Source organism: Galeopterus variegatus, unplaced genomic scaffold (genome assembly GCF_000696425.1).
Source record: "Galeopterus variegatus unplaced genomic scaffold, G_variegatus-3.0.2 Scaffold617, whole genome shotgun sequence".
NCBI classification, from domain to species: domain Eukaryota; kingdom Metazoa; phylum Chordata; class Mammalia; order Dermoptera; family Cynocephalidae; genus Galeopterus; species Galeopterus variegatus.
In genome coordinates this window covers 169,526-189,398 of record NW_007726728.1, presented here as the reverse complement: position 1 = coordinate 189,398, position 19,873 = coordinate 169,526, and the positions used below count along the sequence as shown (strand labels likewise).

Genomic DNA, 19,873 nt, shown 5'->3' with positions numbered 1-19,873 from the left:
GTTTGTTTGTTTGTTTTTTCCTTTTTGTCTTTTTTTTACTGACCGGTAACGGGATCGCAGCCCTCGGTGTCGCGCCCATACCGGGGACCGGCAATGGGATCGCAACCCTCAGTGTTGCGCCCACACCGCGCTCAGCCAGTGAGCAGGAACCGGTCTCCACATGGGATCCGAACCCTCGGCGGGAGCGCCGCTGTGCTCCTAAGCGGCGCACTCTCCAGTGCGCCACCGGGCCGGCTTGACCGGTAATGGGATCGCAACCCTCGGTGTCGCGTCCGCACCGCACTCAGCCAGTGAGCAGGAACCGGTCTCCACATGGGATCCGAACCCTCGGCGGGAGCGCCGCTGTGCTCCTAAGCGGCGCACTCTCCAGTGCGCCACCGGGCCGGCCCTAAAGTGGATAATTTTTTAAAGGTGCCTACCTCTAGACTCTGAGGCTGGCACTGATCCACGGCTTAGCCACATTTGCCATTTTGATAATGAAATGGAAATGATGGAGCAAAGTTGAATGAGAGACCTGGGAGCAGTCGGCCCTGCTGGGATGGCCGTGACCACCACCACTGTCAAGGTGGTTGACATACTCTGTTCATTATACTCTGTGTTGACACTGGAGGCCGTCAGCTGCTCTGTGGTATTGAGTCTGTATCTTTGGGTTTTCATGACTCTGTGAAGAAGAGGATGTCAGTTTGTTTTAGTCTGTTTTGTGTTGCTATAACAGAAATACCTGAGACTGGGTAATTTATAAAGGAAAGAGGTTTATTTGGCTTACGATTCTGGGACAGCTGCAACTGGCATGGGCCTCAGGCTGCTTCTACTCATGGCAGAAAGTGGCAGGCAGCCAGTGAGTACAAGCAGATCTCATGGCGACAGGAAGCAAGAGAGAGGAAGCAAGAGAGAGAAAGCAAGAGAGAGAGAGAAGGTGCCAGGATCTTTTTAAGGAACGAACTCTCGTGGGAACTAATAGAGTGAGAACTCACTCATTAATCCCCCCTCCCCCAGGGAGAGCATTAATCCATTCATGAGGGATCCGCCCCCATGACTCAATCAGTTTCCAACACTGCTACATTGGAGATCAAATTTCCACATGAGTTTTGGAGTGGACAACACATCCAAACTCCATCATTCTGCCTTTGGCCCCCCAAAACTCATGTCACTCTCACATACAAAATACTATCCCAAAATTCTGTCCCAACAGTCCCAAAAGTCTTAGCTTGTTCCAGCACCAACTTAAACGTGCAAAGCCCAAAGTCTCATCTGCGACTAAAAGTAAAAGTCCTTCCAGCTGGGAACCTGAAAAACAAAACCAAATTTATCTACTGCCATGATACAATGGTGGAACAGACATTGGGTATACATTCCCATTCCAAAAAGGAGGAATAGGCCAGAAGAAAGGAAAAACAGGTCCCAAACAAATCCGAAACCCAGCACGGCAGGCATTAAATCTCAAGGCTGGTGAATCAGGTACCTTGATTCCATGTTTGACTGCCTCTGCACACTGCTGTGGGGGTTGGGTCCCCAAGTCCTTGGGCAGCTCTGCTCCTATGGCTTTCCTGGTCTTGGGCCACACTTCACCTCTCCTAGGCTGGTGTTCCATTCTGGTAGCTCCACAGGTCTGGGGTCTCCATGGCGGTCCTGCTCTCATGGCTCCAGTAGGCATGGTGCTATTGGGGTTTCTGTGCTGCAACTCTGACCCCACATTTCTGCTCCGCATGGCTCTAGTAGATGGCCTCTGCAGTGGCTCCACCCCTGTGGCAAGTCTTTTCCTGGGCTTCCAGGCTTTTCCATACATCCTCTGGAATCTAGGTGGAGGCTGCCATGCCTCCACTGCTCTCACGTGCTGCCGGCCTGCAGACTTAACGCAACGTGGACGCCACTGAGGTTTCAGGCCTCTACTCTTCAGGGCTGCTGCGTGAACCACACTTGGGGCCGCTCTAGCCAGAGCAGCTGGGATGCAGGGAGCAGGTTCCCAAGGGCAGCTGTGCCCCAGGTCTGTCCTCTGGGACAACTCAGTCCTTCTAAGCCTCAGGGCCTGTGATGGGTGGGGCACCCTTCCAGACTTCTCAAATGCCTTCAGGGCTTTCCTCTCATTTTCTCCACTATTAGCATCTGGCTGCCTCACCACCAAGATAATGTCTTTAGCAACCAGTTTATCTGCTTCACCCTTGCACTGTCCTCTGGCTCTCTGCTTCTTTACCACATGGCCAGGCTGCAAAGTTTCCAAATCTTTACGCTGTGCTTCCATTTTAAATTCTGGCTTTACATTATGGCTTTGCTGCCATAACTCAGAGTAGGCTGTTAGAAGTCGCCATGTAGCGTCCTGAACACTTTGCTGCTTCGAGATTTCTTCAGCCAAATGCTCTGGTTCAAAACTCTTAAGTCCCACCTTCCACAAAGTTCAAGGGCATGGACACAGTGCAGCCAAATTCCTTGCTATGGTGTAGCAAGGGTGATCTTTTGTCCAATTCCCAATAAGTTCTTTATTCCTATCTGAGACCTCATCATCCACATGGCCTTTATTGTCCACATTTCTATCAGCATTCTGCTCGCCACTACATAAGTCTCTAAGACATTCCAAACTTTCCCTCATCTTTCTGTCTTCTTCTAAGTCCTCCAAACTCCTCCAACAGTTGCCCATTACCCAGTTCCAAAGTTGCATCCAAATTTTCAGGTTTCTGTTTAGTAACACCCCACTCCTGGTACCAATTTTCTGTTTTAGTCTGTTTTGCGTTGCTATTACAGAATTACCTAAGACTGGGTAATTTATAAAGAAGAGGGGTTTATTAGGCTTACAATTCTGTGACGGCTGCATCTGGCATGGGCCTCAGGCTGCTTCTACTCATGGCAGAAAGTGGCAGGCAGCCAGTGGGTACAAGCAGATCACATGGTGACAGGAAGCAAGAGAGAGGAAGCAAGAGAGAGAAAGCAAGAGAGAGAGAGAAGGTGCCAGGGTCTTTTTAAGGAACGAACTCTCGTGGGAACTAATAGAGTGAGAACTCACTCATTAATCCCCCCTCTCTCAGGGAGAGCATTAATCCATTCATGAGGGATCCACCCCCATGACTCAATCAGTTTCCAACACTGCCACACTGGAGATCAAATTTCCACATGAGTTTTGGAGTGGACAACACATCCAAACTCCATCACAGTTTTAGACCCTAGTTGTCCTCTGGTTCAAATCCTTGCATTGAAGATGACATTCCCAATGTTCATCACTTGGTCTCCACCCCTTCCAGGAATTGGGACACTCACTGCCAGTGGGGCAGCCTCTCTTTTTCCTCAGTTTCCTCATTAGACAGCTATTCCTTCTCCCTTGTGAAATATAGTGAGTCTATAGCCAGCTATTGATTATTGAATTGTGAATTTCATGAGGTCAAGAACCAACCATTCTTCTTAAGAGCTAACGTTTATTTCTCTTTCCTCATTTTCCATGCACCGTGCTAAGTGCATTGCATGCATATTATGTTAATTTTCATAAGGATCCTTTACTAATATTGTACCTATTATAGAGCCAAGACCTAAAGAGTTCAAAATATATTTCTAGACTTTGCAGGTTTTCCTGTTGTACATCCTTATATAACTTTATGTTTTCTTTGTAGAACTTAGGTGTAATGAATTAATTATTTGTATCTGGAATCAGACTACCTGGATTTAAATCCTGGCCCTGCTACTCTCTAGCTCCATTATTTTGGGCATGTGATTTAATCTATCTTCACCTCAATATAAATATCTGTGAAATCTATGATTATTCATCTGTCATAAGGGGCCATTAAAGAACCCATGTCATAGGAGGTTTTTGTTGTTGTTGTTGGATAGAGGTAGAATAGAACTATTAAGAAAAGAAAATAAAACAGTAGAATCAATTATAAGAAAAATATATACACACCAAAACATACATATAGGAAAGTCATTAATTTATTGAGAATTCACTGTGGCCACAGCAATTTGAATATTGCATTTGAAAGCCATAATGCAAGCAGCTAACATATCAAATAGAAGAACAGTTCAATGTAAGTAGCACTCGGAAGCTCATGCAACCTAGTAGTATCCATGCGCTTATGTGTATTCATCTTTAATAATGATATGCTATGAAAAAATAATTTAGCATTTCAAAGTGAAGACTGCTGCTGCTTTTTTTTTTTTTTTTTTTTTTTTTTTTTTTTTTTTTTTTTTTTTTTTTTTTTTTTTTTTTTTTTTTTTTTTTTTTTTTTTTTTTTTTTTTGCATGGTGTCTGGCTATGTAAACTACTAATAAAAAACCCCACAGTATTCAGCATGGCTTCATAGGGTTTTTGTAAAAATTAGATGAGTTAAAACATGTGAGGCCCTTAGAAAAATGCCTGCCTTATAATGCATGTCCAATAAATGTTAGTTGTTGCTGTTCATCACACCTGATGGCATTCTCTCCTATTTCACCATGAGCCCAGTCACTGCCATGTGAGTTCCTGCACTTGGGTTTGCACAGCTCCTATGCACCAGGTTTCACACCCTCTGCGACGGGTAATGCAGTGCCAAGCTCTGAGTCCAATACACAGGAACTAGACTGGAGTGAATCCATATGGGGTGGCAGAAAACAAATAAGACTAGACTTCACTCCTACCCCTGCCCTTGGCACTCTGTGCAGCTTTTGGCAAATCTTTAACCTTCCCTATGGCTCAGTTTCCCTCATCTCTGAAACAGAGAGTTTAGATGAGAGATAGAGTCTGTAAGATGACCTTCCAGTACTAATATGCCATGGTGCATGTGATGTGCTGCACGTTGAATGTTTACGTTTGGGAGGTAGAGTGAGAACCTGGCTCCCGTGGACCCCGGGAGGGTTTCATAGTTGGCCTCAGGGTATCCACGGATGCCTTGCAAGTGGGAGGCGGGCAAGGGTAGGCACACTCGACCTCGTTTTGTTTTGTTTTCTGGGAAAGAATCTCTAGTTTCAACTGACTCTCAGGAGCATTTGAGAAATCTCTACCAAAAAAAAATGAAGAAATACTTCATTATATGTTTGAATTGGAAATCTGAAATAGAATCTAACTTTTAGTGACCACCCCCTCCCACTCTCAATGGTATTTAAGGTGTCTTTATTTATTCATTCAACCAATACCTTCACTGTTCTGGGCACTGAAAAGCCCCTGCCTTTTTGCAGCTGACATTCTAATTGGGAGTGGAAAGAAGTAGGCAGTGGAGATGTAACAAGTGAATAAATGAGATAACTTCATTTGGGATAAGTGCTTTGAAGAGAATAAAAGTGAATTATGTGACACACGGACATGGGAGGGAAAGAGTGCTTCTTGAGTTAGGATGGTCTTTCCCAGGAGATGACATGACAGCCAAGTTCACATATATTGCATCCTGATGAGCACTGTGAGAGAGGCAAGACAATCCCCGATTGACAGACACACTCCCTGAGAGACAGACAGGGTGAGCAAGCACCTTGCCTGTGGTCGCACAGCTACAAGGGGCAGAACCAAGATTAGAATCCAGGTTCAGAGCACTGCAGCCATTTCTTTCATTGTTTCAGGAGGGTGCAGGCAGGCTTCTGTACCTGGGAAGACTGAATTTCCACCTGGAGCCAGGAGGAGAAAACAATAGGTATGGCGACTCCTAGGGTTTCCTTGGTTCTCTCTCTACAGAAGTCTTAGCAATAAGAAAATGCGCCATGGGCTTGGCTGAGGCTGCTGCCAGCTGATGAGTCAGGGCTGCCTTAGAATCCCCCTAAAATCAGCTGGAACATATATTTAGCTGAAGGCCAACCCCATTGCCAAGGATAGGAAAGCTCATTGATGCTTATACGTACAGGCTTGAGCTTTGTAGGGTTTGTCCTGTTATTTCTAGATATTTTCCTGGAGAGTAAGAGAAAGACCCTCAAACCAGCATGATGGTCAGTCAAGGTAGCCTTCCTCTTAGTAACAGCTCATCTTAGCAGTGCTGAGAAGAAGAGGCCTGGCTAGAACAAGGGAGAGGTCTGTAGGGAGACAGATCTGGACTGGAAGCCTTCTGGTTCTGCTCTTTAGAAGTTCTGCTCTTTAGAAGCTCCTTCACCCTTTAGAATAGAATAAGTAGCCATACCTATTGTCACCTCAATTCTCTTATGTATATAGAGAGGATAATAATAGTTCATTGTTATTCATAAAGTTCAAGAACTTCATGAAGTTCTTGTGGGAATTATATAAGGTCATATAAATAAAGGCACTTAGCCCAGATCCAGGAACATGTTGGATTCTTGGTAAATGCCACTTATTATTATTAATAACAATAGTTCCTAGCAGTCCCTGTCCCAACAGTTTCCTGGGGTTCTAATCAAGGCCAAACACTGATTTTCCTCTTCAGACCCAGAGATGCTTCCTATGAGACTATTGAAAGCTTCTCGAGGGTTGAATTGGGCCATTCATTAAAAATTCATAGATCAATAAAATCTAGTCTTTTCCCCCTGAGAGCTCACCATTTAGAGGGGGAGCCAATCACGTAAAAGGATAACCCAACATAATGGGATCCACATAATGATGAAGGATCATATAAGGAATCACATGGACTTTAGTATAAGTCCTGTCTTCACCACTTACACCTGTGTGGTCTTGGGCAAGTTATTTAACCACTGTGAACTTCAGTTTCCATTCTGTAAAATGCGGACAATGGTAAAAGCTACCACATAAGGTTGTTGAGGATTAAATGCAGTCATATTTGCTATGTAGTTAGTGCCAGCACACAGGAAGCATGGAATAAGTACAAACACCAGTAACACTGAGAAGAGTCACCAGTTCTGCTTTTGTGGGGGAAGGTTGGTTATCAGGTAAAGCTTCAGAGAAGGGGATATCTGAGCTGAGCTTTGAAGGAAAGTCAAAGATTTGCAAAAAGGAAAGGAAGGAAAGGGAAAGCCAACTGTGGAGATAGCAGGTACAGAGGCATGGGGGTGTGAGCATGAGTATTTCCAAGCTTTTCTGGCTGATTTTCCAGTTTGGCTGTGGGGGACACGCAGGAGTTGATACTGGACAGGCACATAGACCAACCCTTCTCTTCACCTCTTCTCATGTTTTCTTACTCCCAGCTTCCACTTTTCTCTTGTTGGCTGATGTTTTATTTGTAATTGACTCCTCTCTGAGACAGACTGCTACTGCTCCCCAGATGAAGGGCTACCCCCTTCCAGTATCCAAGGGGTTCAGGGTAACTTACGGGCTTACGAGAGGGGAGAGAAGAAGGCAGGTGGGAGTTGGAGCCACAGATAACACAGGGGGATTCAGGAAAAGGAATATCAGCTGCATTTATGTCAAGGTTCCCAAGGATTAGGAAAGGAGATGTGAGGAGGCGGTCGGAAAGCCCTCCTTGCCCAGCTATCAGGTCATCACTTTGATTAATTACTTGCCTTTCTCTCAATGAGCAGACCAGGCTCTGCTTTGCTCCTGTTGCTGGCAGGAGAGCCCCAGAAGACATACTGGAGCAGAGAAATTTGATTCTGTGATACAAATGCTTTCCTGGGTTAGGCTAACTGAATCCCTTGGCAGAGATGTCCTGGCAGCTGGAGCAGAGGCACCCAGGTTCACTTAGAACATTGTCAATGCAGCCCTCATTGTCTCATCCACCTGTACTCCTCATTACCCTGGTCTGGATGGTGCCAGGATCTTCCATTGTCTTTCTACGGCATCATCCCCTGGCTGAATGGACAATCAGGTCCCTGTAGACATGGTGCCAACCACACACTGAGGCTGTAGCAGCTCTATTCCAAAACACACAGAACTGGCCAACCTGGAAAATCCCCAGGGTCCTAGGGAACTCACCTTCAGGCTAGTCTAGTATGCCTTTACCCCAACCCATCCTTCCTCAAAGGAAAAAATGATCTTTGGACCAACATCTGAAACATCCCTATCAAAGCTTCATGCCTTTGGCTTAAGGCTTTATTCTCTACTAAAATATTATCCATTCCAAATGGATTTGCCTCTAAGCCCCATCACTCATGGTACTTACCACATGAAAATTTCAGGGAATATGAACAATTTGAAAGCATGAATTGTGCCTCCTTTACAATTGTATCTCCACTGCCTAGACCCTAAGACTGAGAAGAGACTTAATAAACAATCATTGTGGGAGGACATTGTGACGTCATGGGAAGGTATTTGGAATCAGACAGGCCTTAACCTATGTACTCTTAGGCAAGAGACTTAACTTTTCTCAAGCTTAGTTTTTTTATGTGTATAATGGAGATGACATCTCATAAAGCTGTCATGTAGATTAAATAAAATAACTGACATAAGATGAAGATTAGAGTCTGGTACATTATTATTATTCACTAAATGGTAGCTTCACTTTGTGATCAAATGTGCATATACAAAAACCTTTCATGAGGAGAAATTCATTCTCCAGACAGGCTGTAAGACCCTCATTCTCAACTATGGGAACAAAAATTCCTGAGAAGTCCTAAAGGAAGGACACAGTGGAAAGTGAAGTTGGTTTTGAAAGAATGGAAGAGGATTGTGCATCGTTTTTTTACCTTTATTAGATGTACTGACACTGCCCAAGCATCTTGCTATCACCTAAATAGCGTCCAGAACTTCAAGGAGAGAGTGGGTCCTCAACTGAACAACTTTCCTGTTTCTGGGGAGGAGGTGGTAGTGGTGAAGATGGGTGGGCAGGAAATACAGAGCTGTGACAGTTCATCAGATTGGTTGTATAAGTTGTGATGCTTAAGTAGCAGTTTGTGTTTTTTAGTACAAATGTATTCAAAAATTATTTGTTTATTCAAAGTATAAAAGAAAAGACTGTGAAACTCAGAAGAATTTGGATAGATGTTATAAGTATGTGAGTTAGGAAAAAGAATGATGTTTTGTACCATGGACAGCTCCCAATAATTTTACACCCTCCTTGAGCCTGTATCATGAGCGAGATTCCACTAACTCTGTATTTCCCCATATCCAGATTGGGGATCGTGTCATGGCATTTGTCAATTACAATGCCTGGGCAGAGGTGGTCTGCACACCAGTGGAGTTTGTCTACAAGATTCCAGATGACATGAGCTTCTCCGAGGCTGCCGCATTCCCCATGAACTTCGTCACAGCTTACATGATGCTCTTTGAAGTTGCCAACCTCCGGGAAGGGATGTCTGTGCTTGTGCACTCGGCTGGAGGTGGTGTGGTAAGTCGGCTCCTTGTGATCCTTCTTCTTCAAGGTCATGATAGTGGAAGTGGAATGACACCCAATTAACAATGAGATTGGTTCTGGTGGATCTCACATGGATGGTAGAGTCCATATAGATGACTGCATTGGGGACAGGGTGGTTTCTGTTGAGAAGCACCCTCAGTGTTGGTATCATGATGAAATGTTGTGTCGATCATAGTGAGATGCTTCACAAATCATGCACTACTATTATTTGAAACGCTGAAAGGGTGGATGGTTTACTTTTTTGATAAATTGCAGTGGATTTGAAATGGTCTCTATGTTAATGACATTCTTATTCATTTGTGTTCTGCTATATTTTCTTGGGTGGAATAAAGGCAGACAGAGATTGTACTAGCACACTGGGAGTAACACATAATCCTAAGTATACCCATGAGAGTGGTTGCACAGTCAGTGTCATCTGTCAGCTGTGTCTTTGCCAAGAGAGAAAGTGATGGAAATCAAAATTGTTGCTCTGGAGTTCAGGGATGGCAGAAATTTCTTTTATAGCTTGGATGTGTCTCAGCACCAGTCATTCTGTGCTTACTACATGCCCACCACATGGTAAGCACAATGTGCCCATCACAGTCTGCTGGGGTTGGGGTGGAACACTAATCTTTTTGAGAGTAGGAGGTATTACTCACTAATTCCACAAAATATTTACTAAACATATGAGGGCACTTCAAAAAGTTCAAGAAAAATGGGATTAAAAGATACTACTAATCTTTCCATAAAATTTTTGAAGAACCCTCATATACTATGTTCTAGACTCTATGGATATAGAGATCAACAAGAGAAGGTCCTGCACACCATCTAATAGAACTTGAGAGGTTCTCAGAGTCGGTGACTCTGGGGTTTGATGAACTGAGACATGAACTCTTATAACTGGGTCTATCTGAAAGCTATTTTCACTGGAGGCTTTGCTAACATTGATTTTTAAAAAAAAAAAATCTTGGCTTTCGACAACTATCAAAACCCTAGGTGATGTAAAGCACATTTCCATTTTTCCTTTCTGAAAAGACAAGTTCACATCCAAAACCAAAAAGGCAAAGATATGAAACTTTTGGAATGCCTTAAGACAAATATCTTCAATTAACTTCGCAAATTTGCTGATGTCTTCTGACCATAAGTAAAGATATTATAAAAGCTAAAAACTCCTTAGTGAAGAAATTGATTTCAGTTTCAGAGAATCTGCTAACAGCAAGCAAGCCATTTAAAATGTTGGCATTTATGATCTTAGTGTGCTCAGCATGCAAAGTAATAGAAACTCAACATTAGCTCCAGTCTTTATAGTGATGCTACCCTCGGTTCTTCTGAGAGTCAGTGTTTATTCATTGGTGTCCATGATGTTTCATTTCATATTTTAATTTTTTAATTTTTTGTTCCTGGAACAAAGAAGAATGTATCAGGGGCATGTGTATCACAAAAGAAATAAAATCTTGGAAAATAACAAAAATTTTTACCATACTTTATTCTGGGCTTACAGACACTACCAGCAACAAGAACTAAAGTGTAAAACAGGTGAAAGAACTGGGGAAAGGGGACAATAACAGTAGGAAAATGAGTTAATGCACATAATGCAGACAATAGTGTCCTGAAATTTTGTCGAACATGGATGACAGTTTTGTCTCTTAGCTTCCTAATTGTGAGTAAAAATAGGGAAAAATGAGCACCGTGAGATCTACTGTTCATTTGATGGAAACAAACCAGTTACTAAGGGAAGCTGTAACTAGTACTGGGTTTTGAGACCAGAGGAATATTTCTTTTTATTTATTTATTTATATCATTATTTTTTTACATTCTAAGATGTTGCAGAGCAGTTGCGGGGGGAGAAGAGGGGGAAGGGAAAAGGAAATAGGGTGAGAGAAGGAGGAAGGAGGGGGGTGTGGTCAGAGCCCATGACAACCCCCTCATTCCAGAGGAATATCTCTCTGTAGTTTCTCATAAAAGATGTATGCTGAAATGCAATGGACATCCTCAACAAAACTGTTACAGTGATTGCAACTGTTTCATGAAGCTTTCTTATGGTATGCTCTTAATGTCATCTAATAGCATCAAAGTAAATCAAAATTTAGTGAAAGCGCATATTCTGGGGCCAAAAGAACATGGTCTGGCTTAATCTTCAGACAGAGTTTAAAGGTGTGGGTGGACAGCACATCTCTTGGGTCTGTGGATTTCCTCCAATAGCATTTCTCCCAACCAAGATTTGATAGGTGGTACACAGTAGTTCAAGGTTACTGTCAGAGGAAAGATTTTTGGCCAAGTACAAATTCATGTATATAAACACTTAACTGATCTGAGGTAAGGTTGACACTGTCTTACAAAAATTAAGAAGTCCTAAGGAGAGCCTAGACCATTCCACCACCCCACAGTGGCAAGAACAGTAGGTCCCCCCACCCCACCCCAGTCAGAACTAGATTCCTCCCAAGAAGACAACTGGCTGCTGTTCTCATAGTGGGGGGAGCCCCCAGTTTGTACTTTTCTGTACATTATCTGCAATACCTTGGAAAGGAACAGAGGTGCTTCCCATCACTGTTTGACAAATCTGATAAATGCAGCCACCAAATTCTTGCTTGCTGGGGTAGGTAGGATAATGCTTCCCCACCCCATAAGTCCACATTCGAATCCCTGGCACCTGTGTGTATGTTACCCTACATGGCAAAGGAATTTTATAGATGTGGTTAAAGTAAGGACCTTGAGATGGAGAAATGATACTGAATTATCCAGGTGGGCCCAGTGTAATCACAAGGGACCTTAAAGATGGAAGAGGGAGGCAGAAGAGTCAGAGAACAATCTAGAGATGCTACGGTGCTGGCTTTGATGGTGGAGGAAGGAGCTACAAGCCAAAGAACGCAAGTGGCCTCTAGACTCTAGACAGGAAACAGATTCTCCTCCAGAGCCTCCAGAAGGAACACAGCCCTGCTAACACCTCGATTTTAGCCCAGTGAAACCCATTTTGGATTTCAGATTTCCAGAAATGTAATATAATATATCTGTGGGTTTCGGGTGTTTTTTTTGTTTTTTCTTTGAGCCTCTAAGTTTGTGGTAATTTGTTACAAAAGCAATAGGGAACCAACAGAGCCATGTTCCCTGGGCTGCCTCTCTCCTGCTCTTTTTACTGTAGAGTGTCCACGGAGACCCAAAGAAAACAGAGCTAGCAAATAGCAGAACTAGGACCTGTACCCTAATCTGGCTGATTCCAAAATCTATGCTCTTTCCACTCAACGATACAGAATGTTGGGAGAACTCAGATCGTTCATTCCTTCATTTACTTTTTCGTTTAACAAATATGTTCAACATCTACCCAGTGGGCCGGCCCGGTGGCGCACTGCGTTAGCGCGCCGCTTGGGAAGTGCGGCGGCGCTCCCGCCGAGGGTTCGGATCCCACATACAGACCAGTTCCCACTCACTGGCTGAGCGAGGCGCGGGAGCAACACCGAGGGTTGCGATCCCGTTGCCGGTCCCGGTCTGGTACGGGGGCGACGCTGAGGGTTGTGATCCGTTGCCGGACATGGAAAAAAAAAAAAAAAAAAAAAAAAAAAAAACATCTACCCAGTACTAAGTATAAACAGCTTAAAGAGTGAAAAGACCGTACACATTTTCAAACTTGATGTTGATGAGATGATGAGGAAGATTAAACCTGATTAGGATAAAGTTACTTAAACTGGGTTCTATAGAGTGTGCAGTCCTAATGGCGCCAAGACTTCTGATTTTCATCCAAAGCTGGGATGGGGAATTTGCAGACAGCGTGTGAGGAACACCAGCCTTAGCTTTGATTTCAAGGAAACTTTAGTAGAGCATAGGAAAATAATTCAATCCAGAGCAGGATACACGCTCATTGGAATTGTCCAAGCGCCTTTACTACTCTGTCACATCTCTGAAGTCATTGTTTTTGTCTAACAATAGCATGACCAAATGGCCTGAGATGGTAGTACCCCTAATCAAACCTTTAAAATCTGGTTGAAAATTGGCTCCTAATCCCTTAAAGGAAAAGTAACAAAATAAGCAACAAAGTGGGACTCATGTCAGAAACTTTGAGGGTTTTGCCACCAATCCCATTTAACAGGTCTTGATGATGAAGCTCCCATGACTTTGAACATCTTGATTGGCAGTGCGCTCAGTTTCTGAAGAGTGGAGTTACTGTTACTGTGAGGTTATTTGCATCTACATTTGACATACGATGCTTCCCAGTTTTCATAGTTTTTTTTTACCTTTACCATCATGTCATCTGAGCAGAGATTACAGTAGGCCGAGAGCATCATTCCATTTTACAGAAATGGAAGCTGGTGGTTACACAAGTTGGAAAGGTCATGAGTGTAAGTGCCAGAATGTGCCCAGGCTTCCTGACACTGTGTCTGATGCTCCTGCTGCTCCACCACCCAGCCCTCAGCATCAGACAGACGAGGGAACTGAGATGCACTCACCTTGCCCACCTCTTCAGCAAATGTCTCTGGGAAGAGAAGGCGGGATCAGTACCTTCCTCCATGCACCCTGCCTGCCAGCCACACCGAACTCACTCTTCTCAGAACACACCTACCCCTGTGAACCTCGGTGCCTTTTCACGTACTGTTTCTTCTTTCCAAAATGGTCTTCTCTCCTAATTCAAATGTCACCTCCTCTGAGCAGCCATGCTGTACTCCCCTGTCTGGGTACCCAGCTCTTGGTAAGAGAATCCTCATAGCTTTTCACGTGTAGGTTCATCTCTGGGCACCATCTCCGGGGCAGAGCTGTTATTTAACAAAGGAGGCAAGGTCACGTGGTAGGAAGACAGGCAAACCTGAACTTAACCCTCAGCTCTACCATTTAATAGGTGGCTGACTTTGGGCAAGTAACTTAATTTCTGTAAAACAGAAACCATAATGTCTGCCTCATGTGAGGATTAAGTGAGAAAATGAAGGGCTTAGCACAGCACTTGACCATTTATAGTTTATAAATGGTTAGAAGAGAGAGGTGATAGAGTTTCCTTGTATTCATAGCAGTGGTCGCCACACTGGACAGAAAGCAAGGACTGAATAAATGTTTGTTGAATTACTTCTGGTCAAATATTTGATGCAAACAAAAGGGACTACTTGCACGTGTGTGATACTCCGTGAGATGATACAGCGAGAAGGGCACCTCACTTCTGTGATGTCCTTCCCCAAACCCATGACCCCAGTTTAATCATGATTAAATATCACACAAGCCCAAATTCAGGGAAATACTGTAAAATGCCTGTCAAAGTAATGAAAAACAAAGAAAGATGAGAAACTGTCACAGATCAGAGGAGACAGGTGCAAAGTGGTAACTTGGGTTGGATCCTGGAACAGAAAAAGGACATTAATGGAAAAACTGATAAAATCCAAATAAAGTCTGTAGTTTAGTTCATAGTATGGTACCAGTGTCAATCCCTTAGTTTTGATAAATGTACCGTACTAATGGAAGATTTTTTAAATTTATTTTTTAACTGAAATGGGTTGATTGTACATATTTATGGAGTACAGAGTTATATTTTAATACATGTATACAATGTGTGATGATCAAATCTGGATAATTAGCATATCCATCCTTGTAAAAATTTTTCTTTTTTTTTTCGTGATGAGCAGCATTTGAGCTCCTCTCTTCTAGCCATTTGAAAACTTACAATAAATTATTTTAAATTATAGACACCTAGCAGTACTGTACCACTAGAACTTATTTTTCCTATCTAGATGTACTTTTATATCCCTTGACTAAAGGAAATTTGTGCAAAGGGTATGTGGGAAGTTTCTATGTCATCTTTTCAATTTCCCTGTAAAACTGGAATTATTCCAAGATAAAGAATTAGAGAGAAAGACAGAGAGACAGGCACTATTTCATCCATGAGATTCCACTAAGGCAAATGAATTTTCAGGTTTTCTCACCTGTGGCAAGAGGACAGTTTAGATAACCTACAGAAGCCAGCTTTTCTTCCATTCTTGCTCCAATTGCAAATCACAGGAAGGGCTGGACGAAGCATCTGAATCTCCACTGAGCTCAGATGAGGTTTTCTCCACAGGCCTCCAACTAAGACATTGGGGGAAGAGCTACACCAGCTGAGAGAAGCTGCTCCTGTCGCAGTGGACTGAGCTGGCCCACAGATCATGGGAAGGAAAGCAGAGCTTGCCTTTCAGAGTTAAAGGACTACCACTCAGTGATTAAATTCTATTTATTATGGATGGGGCATTTCCTATGGTCATTCAAACCATTTAAAAGAAGGAATCAGGAATCACAGAAGGGAGGGGTGGATAGATAGCGGGGGCATCATTAGGCTCCACCACATCGTCTATGAACCCATGTTCTGGTGATCCTCCCTAAACGACTGATCAACCTTACAGCGTTCTAACATTAAAACATGAAAGCACAGGGTGAGTAAGGATTTTCAATGTGTTGAAGGATTTGGGTATATAGGATAGATAGCAGAAAACTCCAACAGAAGCGACACAGCCATCTGCAGCATCACTATAGGAGTATATTTTGTTGAAAACAAAACCATCATGATTCTGAAGGGTGCCATCATCGACCCAGTTATTCAAGGATCAACCCAAGAATCGTGGTTAGCTCTTCTCCAACATGCTACAAGTTTCCAAATCCTGTGATTCCTTCACTCATTCAGCACATATATAGTGAGCGCCCACTCTGTTCAACACATTGAATTTGGCACTAGGAATTCAACAGAGAATAAGACAGATTCTCTTCTTTCAATGAGAAGCCCTATAAATCAAAGGTGGTCATATAAATCCAATAACCACATATCCAATAACTGACAAGTGCTATGAAAGGGTGATACAGGCTGATGGGAGTGTTTATAACACAGAACTGACCTGGGCTGGGGGGGATGGAATCAGGGAAGGCTTCCCCAAACAAGTGGCATTTGCTGTCCAATCTGAGCATGATAAACAGGTACATTGGACAAGAGTGGGGGTGGGGCCTTCATTAGAAGTGGAGGTAGGTTGGGCTTTCATGAGAAGTGGAAGTGGGGGTTAGGTCTTCGTATAAAGAATTCCGACAATAGGACATTTCTTATACCCACCTCTCTCTGTCCCATCTACTGCTGTTTACTTCTGGCCCCCGTATCTGTCACCCAGGTTCCTACAGCAGCCATTTAACTAGCTTCCTGCTCACAGTTTACTGTCTTTATTCTTCTAACTCTTTACTTGCAGCCAGAATGGTTCTCTCAACACACCAATCTTCTCTCCTCAGTCCTTGCTTATGATCAACAGTGCCTTCTGTTCTCAGGATACACTCGATCTCCTTAGCTCCTTGGCACACATGACCCTTGTCATCTCTCTCTCTGGCTGTCCTCTCCTTATCCCTCCTTACTTGAGCAATACAGAAGGACTTGCAGCTTCCATGAGGTGTGTGGCTGAGATGGCTTGCTGACCACCAAGCTCCTGTTCTGCTTCTGCAGACAGAATTGCAGCTGGTATGCAGCTGCCCAGCCAGGGACTGCACTGCAAGGCACCCTCCCTAACCCCTGCCCTTGCAGCTAACTGGGGCCAAGCACTTGAGTTTGGGCCAATGGGAAGTGGGCAGAGTCCAGGTCATGCACACCACTTCCAGGTCTGTCCCCTCCTGGGAGATCCTCCGTGGTCTTTCTCTCCCCGTTTTCGTGTCCAGCATTGAAGTTGACCTGGGAAGCCCATGTCTTTAGAGAGCAGAGCCCCCCTCAGCCTGGGACCCCAAATCACTGCACTTTCTTCCCCCACCCCCCATCCAGTCCCTGCCCCGCTGCCATTCAGACTTTATGTGAGCAAGAGGGAACAAAAGGCAACTCAGATTCCAGGGATTCCCTGCTAGAGCAGCTGGGATTCCCTTCACGTCACCACAGTATATCTGGCTTTTCTGCATCCTGGGCTGCATCCTCCTTCTTCCTCTGTGCTCCTAAGGGCAGCAGCCTGGGCTCTGGAGTCGCACAGCCCCTGGGCAAGCTACTCACCTCTCAACTCTCTCATTCACATGATGGAAATAACAGCAGCACATCTATTCCTCAGAGGCTCCCTGTGCATGTTAAATGAGCTGCTGCTTAAGAGGCACTTAACATAGGACCAGGCATAAAGTGGTAGCCACGTGTCCTGTTATTATCAAGAGTTGGTCTGCTTATTTCATCCTATTCCCCCAGGCTATAAGCCCCTCCACCATCAGAGCAACTCAGTCTTATTCTTTTTATGCCTGGTTCCTGCCACATAATAAATATAGTAAACATCTGTGAATCAAAACGCTGTTGTAAGCCATTTTTTTCTATATTCTACAAGAGTTGTTTGCTGAGCTAAGGAGGGCCCTGTCATTGAGTTAATCCCAGAAAAAAAAAAAAAATCATTCCCAGTGATCTTGTAAATTTCAATCTACTAAGCTGTCTCTGGGGCTCTTGCTTATACTGTTCAACATTCCTGAATATTCTTCCCAGATTTTTTTTCTTCATCTGGTGTGTAGCATTAGCTGAACGAGGTCCCATTTCCATGGCTTCTGTGCCTGTTCTACCCATTAACCGCCATCATCCCACAGCCCAGCAATGCTGAGCCTGTATCCTTTAGATCTCAACTAGCAGACACATGCATGGGATCTCAGATCGCAGAGCTGAAAGGAAGAAAAGACATCCACCAACTTTTGTCAGCCACTGGCTATGTACTAGGCCCTTTGAAAATGTTATTCACTCAACCCTCATTAAATCTTCCCTGTTGTGTGACAGTCAAGAGAGCAGAGTACAAGCCATAACGTCAGACTCGCTGGGTTGAAGCCCAGCTCCTCCTTCCCAACCACTCTAAGACTCAATTTCCTCTTCTGTAAAGTGGGGTTGATGTTAGTGCCAGCCTTAGGTGTTACTAGGGAACTTGGAGCAGTGCTCGGAACATGATAAACACCTATCGAAATTTAGCTATTATAATTTCTCAGGTTAAGAGTTTCAGTGTTGTTTCCTAGGCTGCAATGCTAATTAGTTGGAGAATCAAATTTGAACCCAAAGATCCGGGGCTAGGGACTCCCAACCCAGTGCTCTTGGCATTACACTAACAGCAGTGGCCCCAGAAACATTTGCACCTTCCCTCATTCTTTCTGCTTGCCTCACCTTATACCCCAAGATAAGGGAGATTTCACTACAGAAGAACCCCAGAGACAAGCGATGCTAGAAAACAGAACCCCTGAAAATTTAAGGAGAATAAAGTGGCTCTGTTACGTCCTTCATGAGTAATCCAAGGGATGCAGATTAACTGCATCTTCATGTCAGCAGAAAAGGCCATGGACTGGGGGCTCACTGGAAGGGTTAAGACCCTTCTTCTACCTGCTGACTCTGGGTAACAGGCCCTCACCTTCCTGAATGTCAAAGATACTCTGACATGTGTCATGAAACATAAGCCCCACTTCCTGCGCCTCTGATGCCAACCGCCAGCGACTTAATCCTTCACATCAGCAATATGCCTTAGGTTAAAAAACGTATATCTAAAAACACTTCTTCCAAGCTATGTCTATGTCTGAAAAAGCCTCACTTGACCTTTATGCTAGTTGCTTGTAACTCCTTTACAGGAAATAAAGATTGGCTCAAAGAAACTATCTTTACTGGAAATATTGTAAAGGCTGGATCTGACCTCTGACACAGGATTCATTCACTCAATATTCATGAGGGGAGAAGGGCTAAAACAGATTGAACCCAATAATTTTCACACATTGTGAGGGAGATACTATTACATTCCTATTTCTATAGAGGAAAGAAAGACAGGAAGTTAAGTGACTTGCTCCAGGTCACACAGCTAAGAGGAAGAGCTAACACGTGAGTGGTCTTTGGATATAGAGCCCATGTTTTTATGTGCTGGGCTGTGCTGACAGCTAGGCAGTGTGAGAGAAGCCCTACTTCTGCTTACAGTCAGGTGGCATGAATTCCACTCCATGGGTGGTGTTGGTGGGCTTTCTTCTCTACGAGTGGAGGACAACCTGGGGTTGTCCAGGAGCTGAGAGACCCTCAGAAAGAGAGGTGGGTCTTTGGTTGACATAGCCAATTTCTCAAGGAGTCAGGCAGATTTGATGCTGGAAATGCCTTGACATTAACTATCCAGCTGAAATGAACCCTCAGACTGCCGTGTCCTTGAAAGCAGAGATGGTGCAATCTCTTTATCACTGTATCCAGACCACTGAGCCCAGTACCCGGCACGTTGGTGTTGTATAATTGTTTAGTTATACATTTAATTGTATAAATATTTGTAGAAGGAATGGAGGAATTAAAGGAAAGAAGAAAAAAGGGCCCAAAAGACAGCATTTCAGTTATGGAAATGGTATGGACTTTAGGAACCCAATTCTAGAGTCAAAGCCAAAGCTGGTTTTCACTCTAACTCCCCCAGTTTCCAGGTGAGAGAAGAATTAAAGGAAAGAAGAAAAAAGGGCCCAAAAGACAGCATTTCAGTTATGGAAATGGTATGGACTTTAGGAACCCAATTCTAGAGTCAAAGCCAAAGCTGGTTTTCACTCTAACTCCCCCAGTTTCCAGGTGAGAGAATTTGACCAAGTACCTTGTTCTTCATCTGAAAAAAAAAAAAAAAAAAAAAAAAAAAAAAATGGGGGTATAATATGCCTATCTCATAGTTTTTATATGTTATATTAAAAAAGGGGTCATGTATGGGCTTAGCATGCTGTCTGGCATATAGAAAACACAAATGTTAGCTGCTATTATTACTATTATTATTACTGTCACATTATTATTATTATCATTATCCAATTAGAAAATATTAGAAAATATTACTCAATAGTACTTTATAGCCAGAAGC

At 43.6% G+C, this 19,873-nt stretch overlaps 1 protein-coding gene across 1 annotated transcript in view; it reads left to right on the top strand.

Annotated features, from left to right (window-relative positions):
- The window catches only part of VAT1L (vesicle amine transport 1-like), a 156,199-nt gene that overhangs the window by 25,906 nt on the left and 110,420 nt on the right, over nucleotides 1-19,873 (top strand). The window contains exon 3 of the mRNA XM_008570587.1: nucleotides 8,892-9,107. Within this exon, the coding sequence (XP_008568809.1) occupies nucleotides 8,892-9,107 (216 nt within the window). The remainder of the gene's footprint in view (nucleotides 1-8,891; nucleotides 9,108-19,873) is intronic.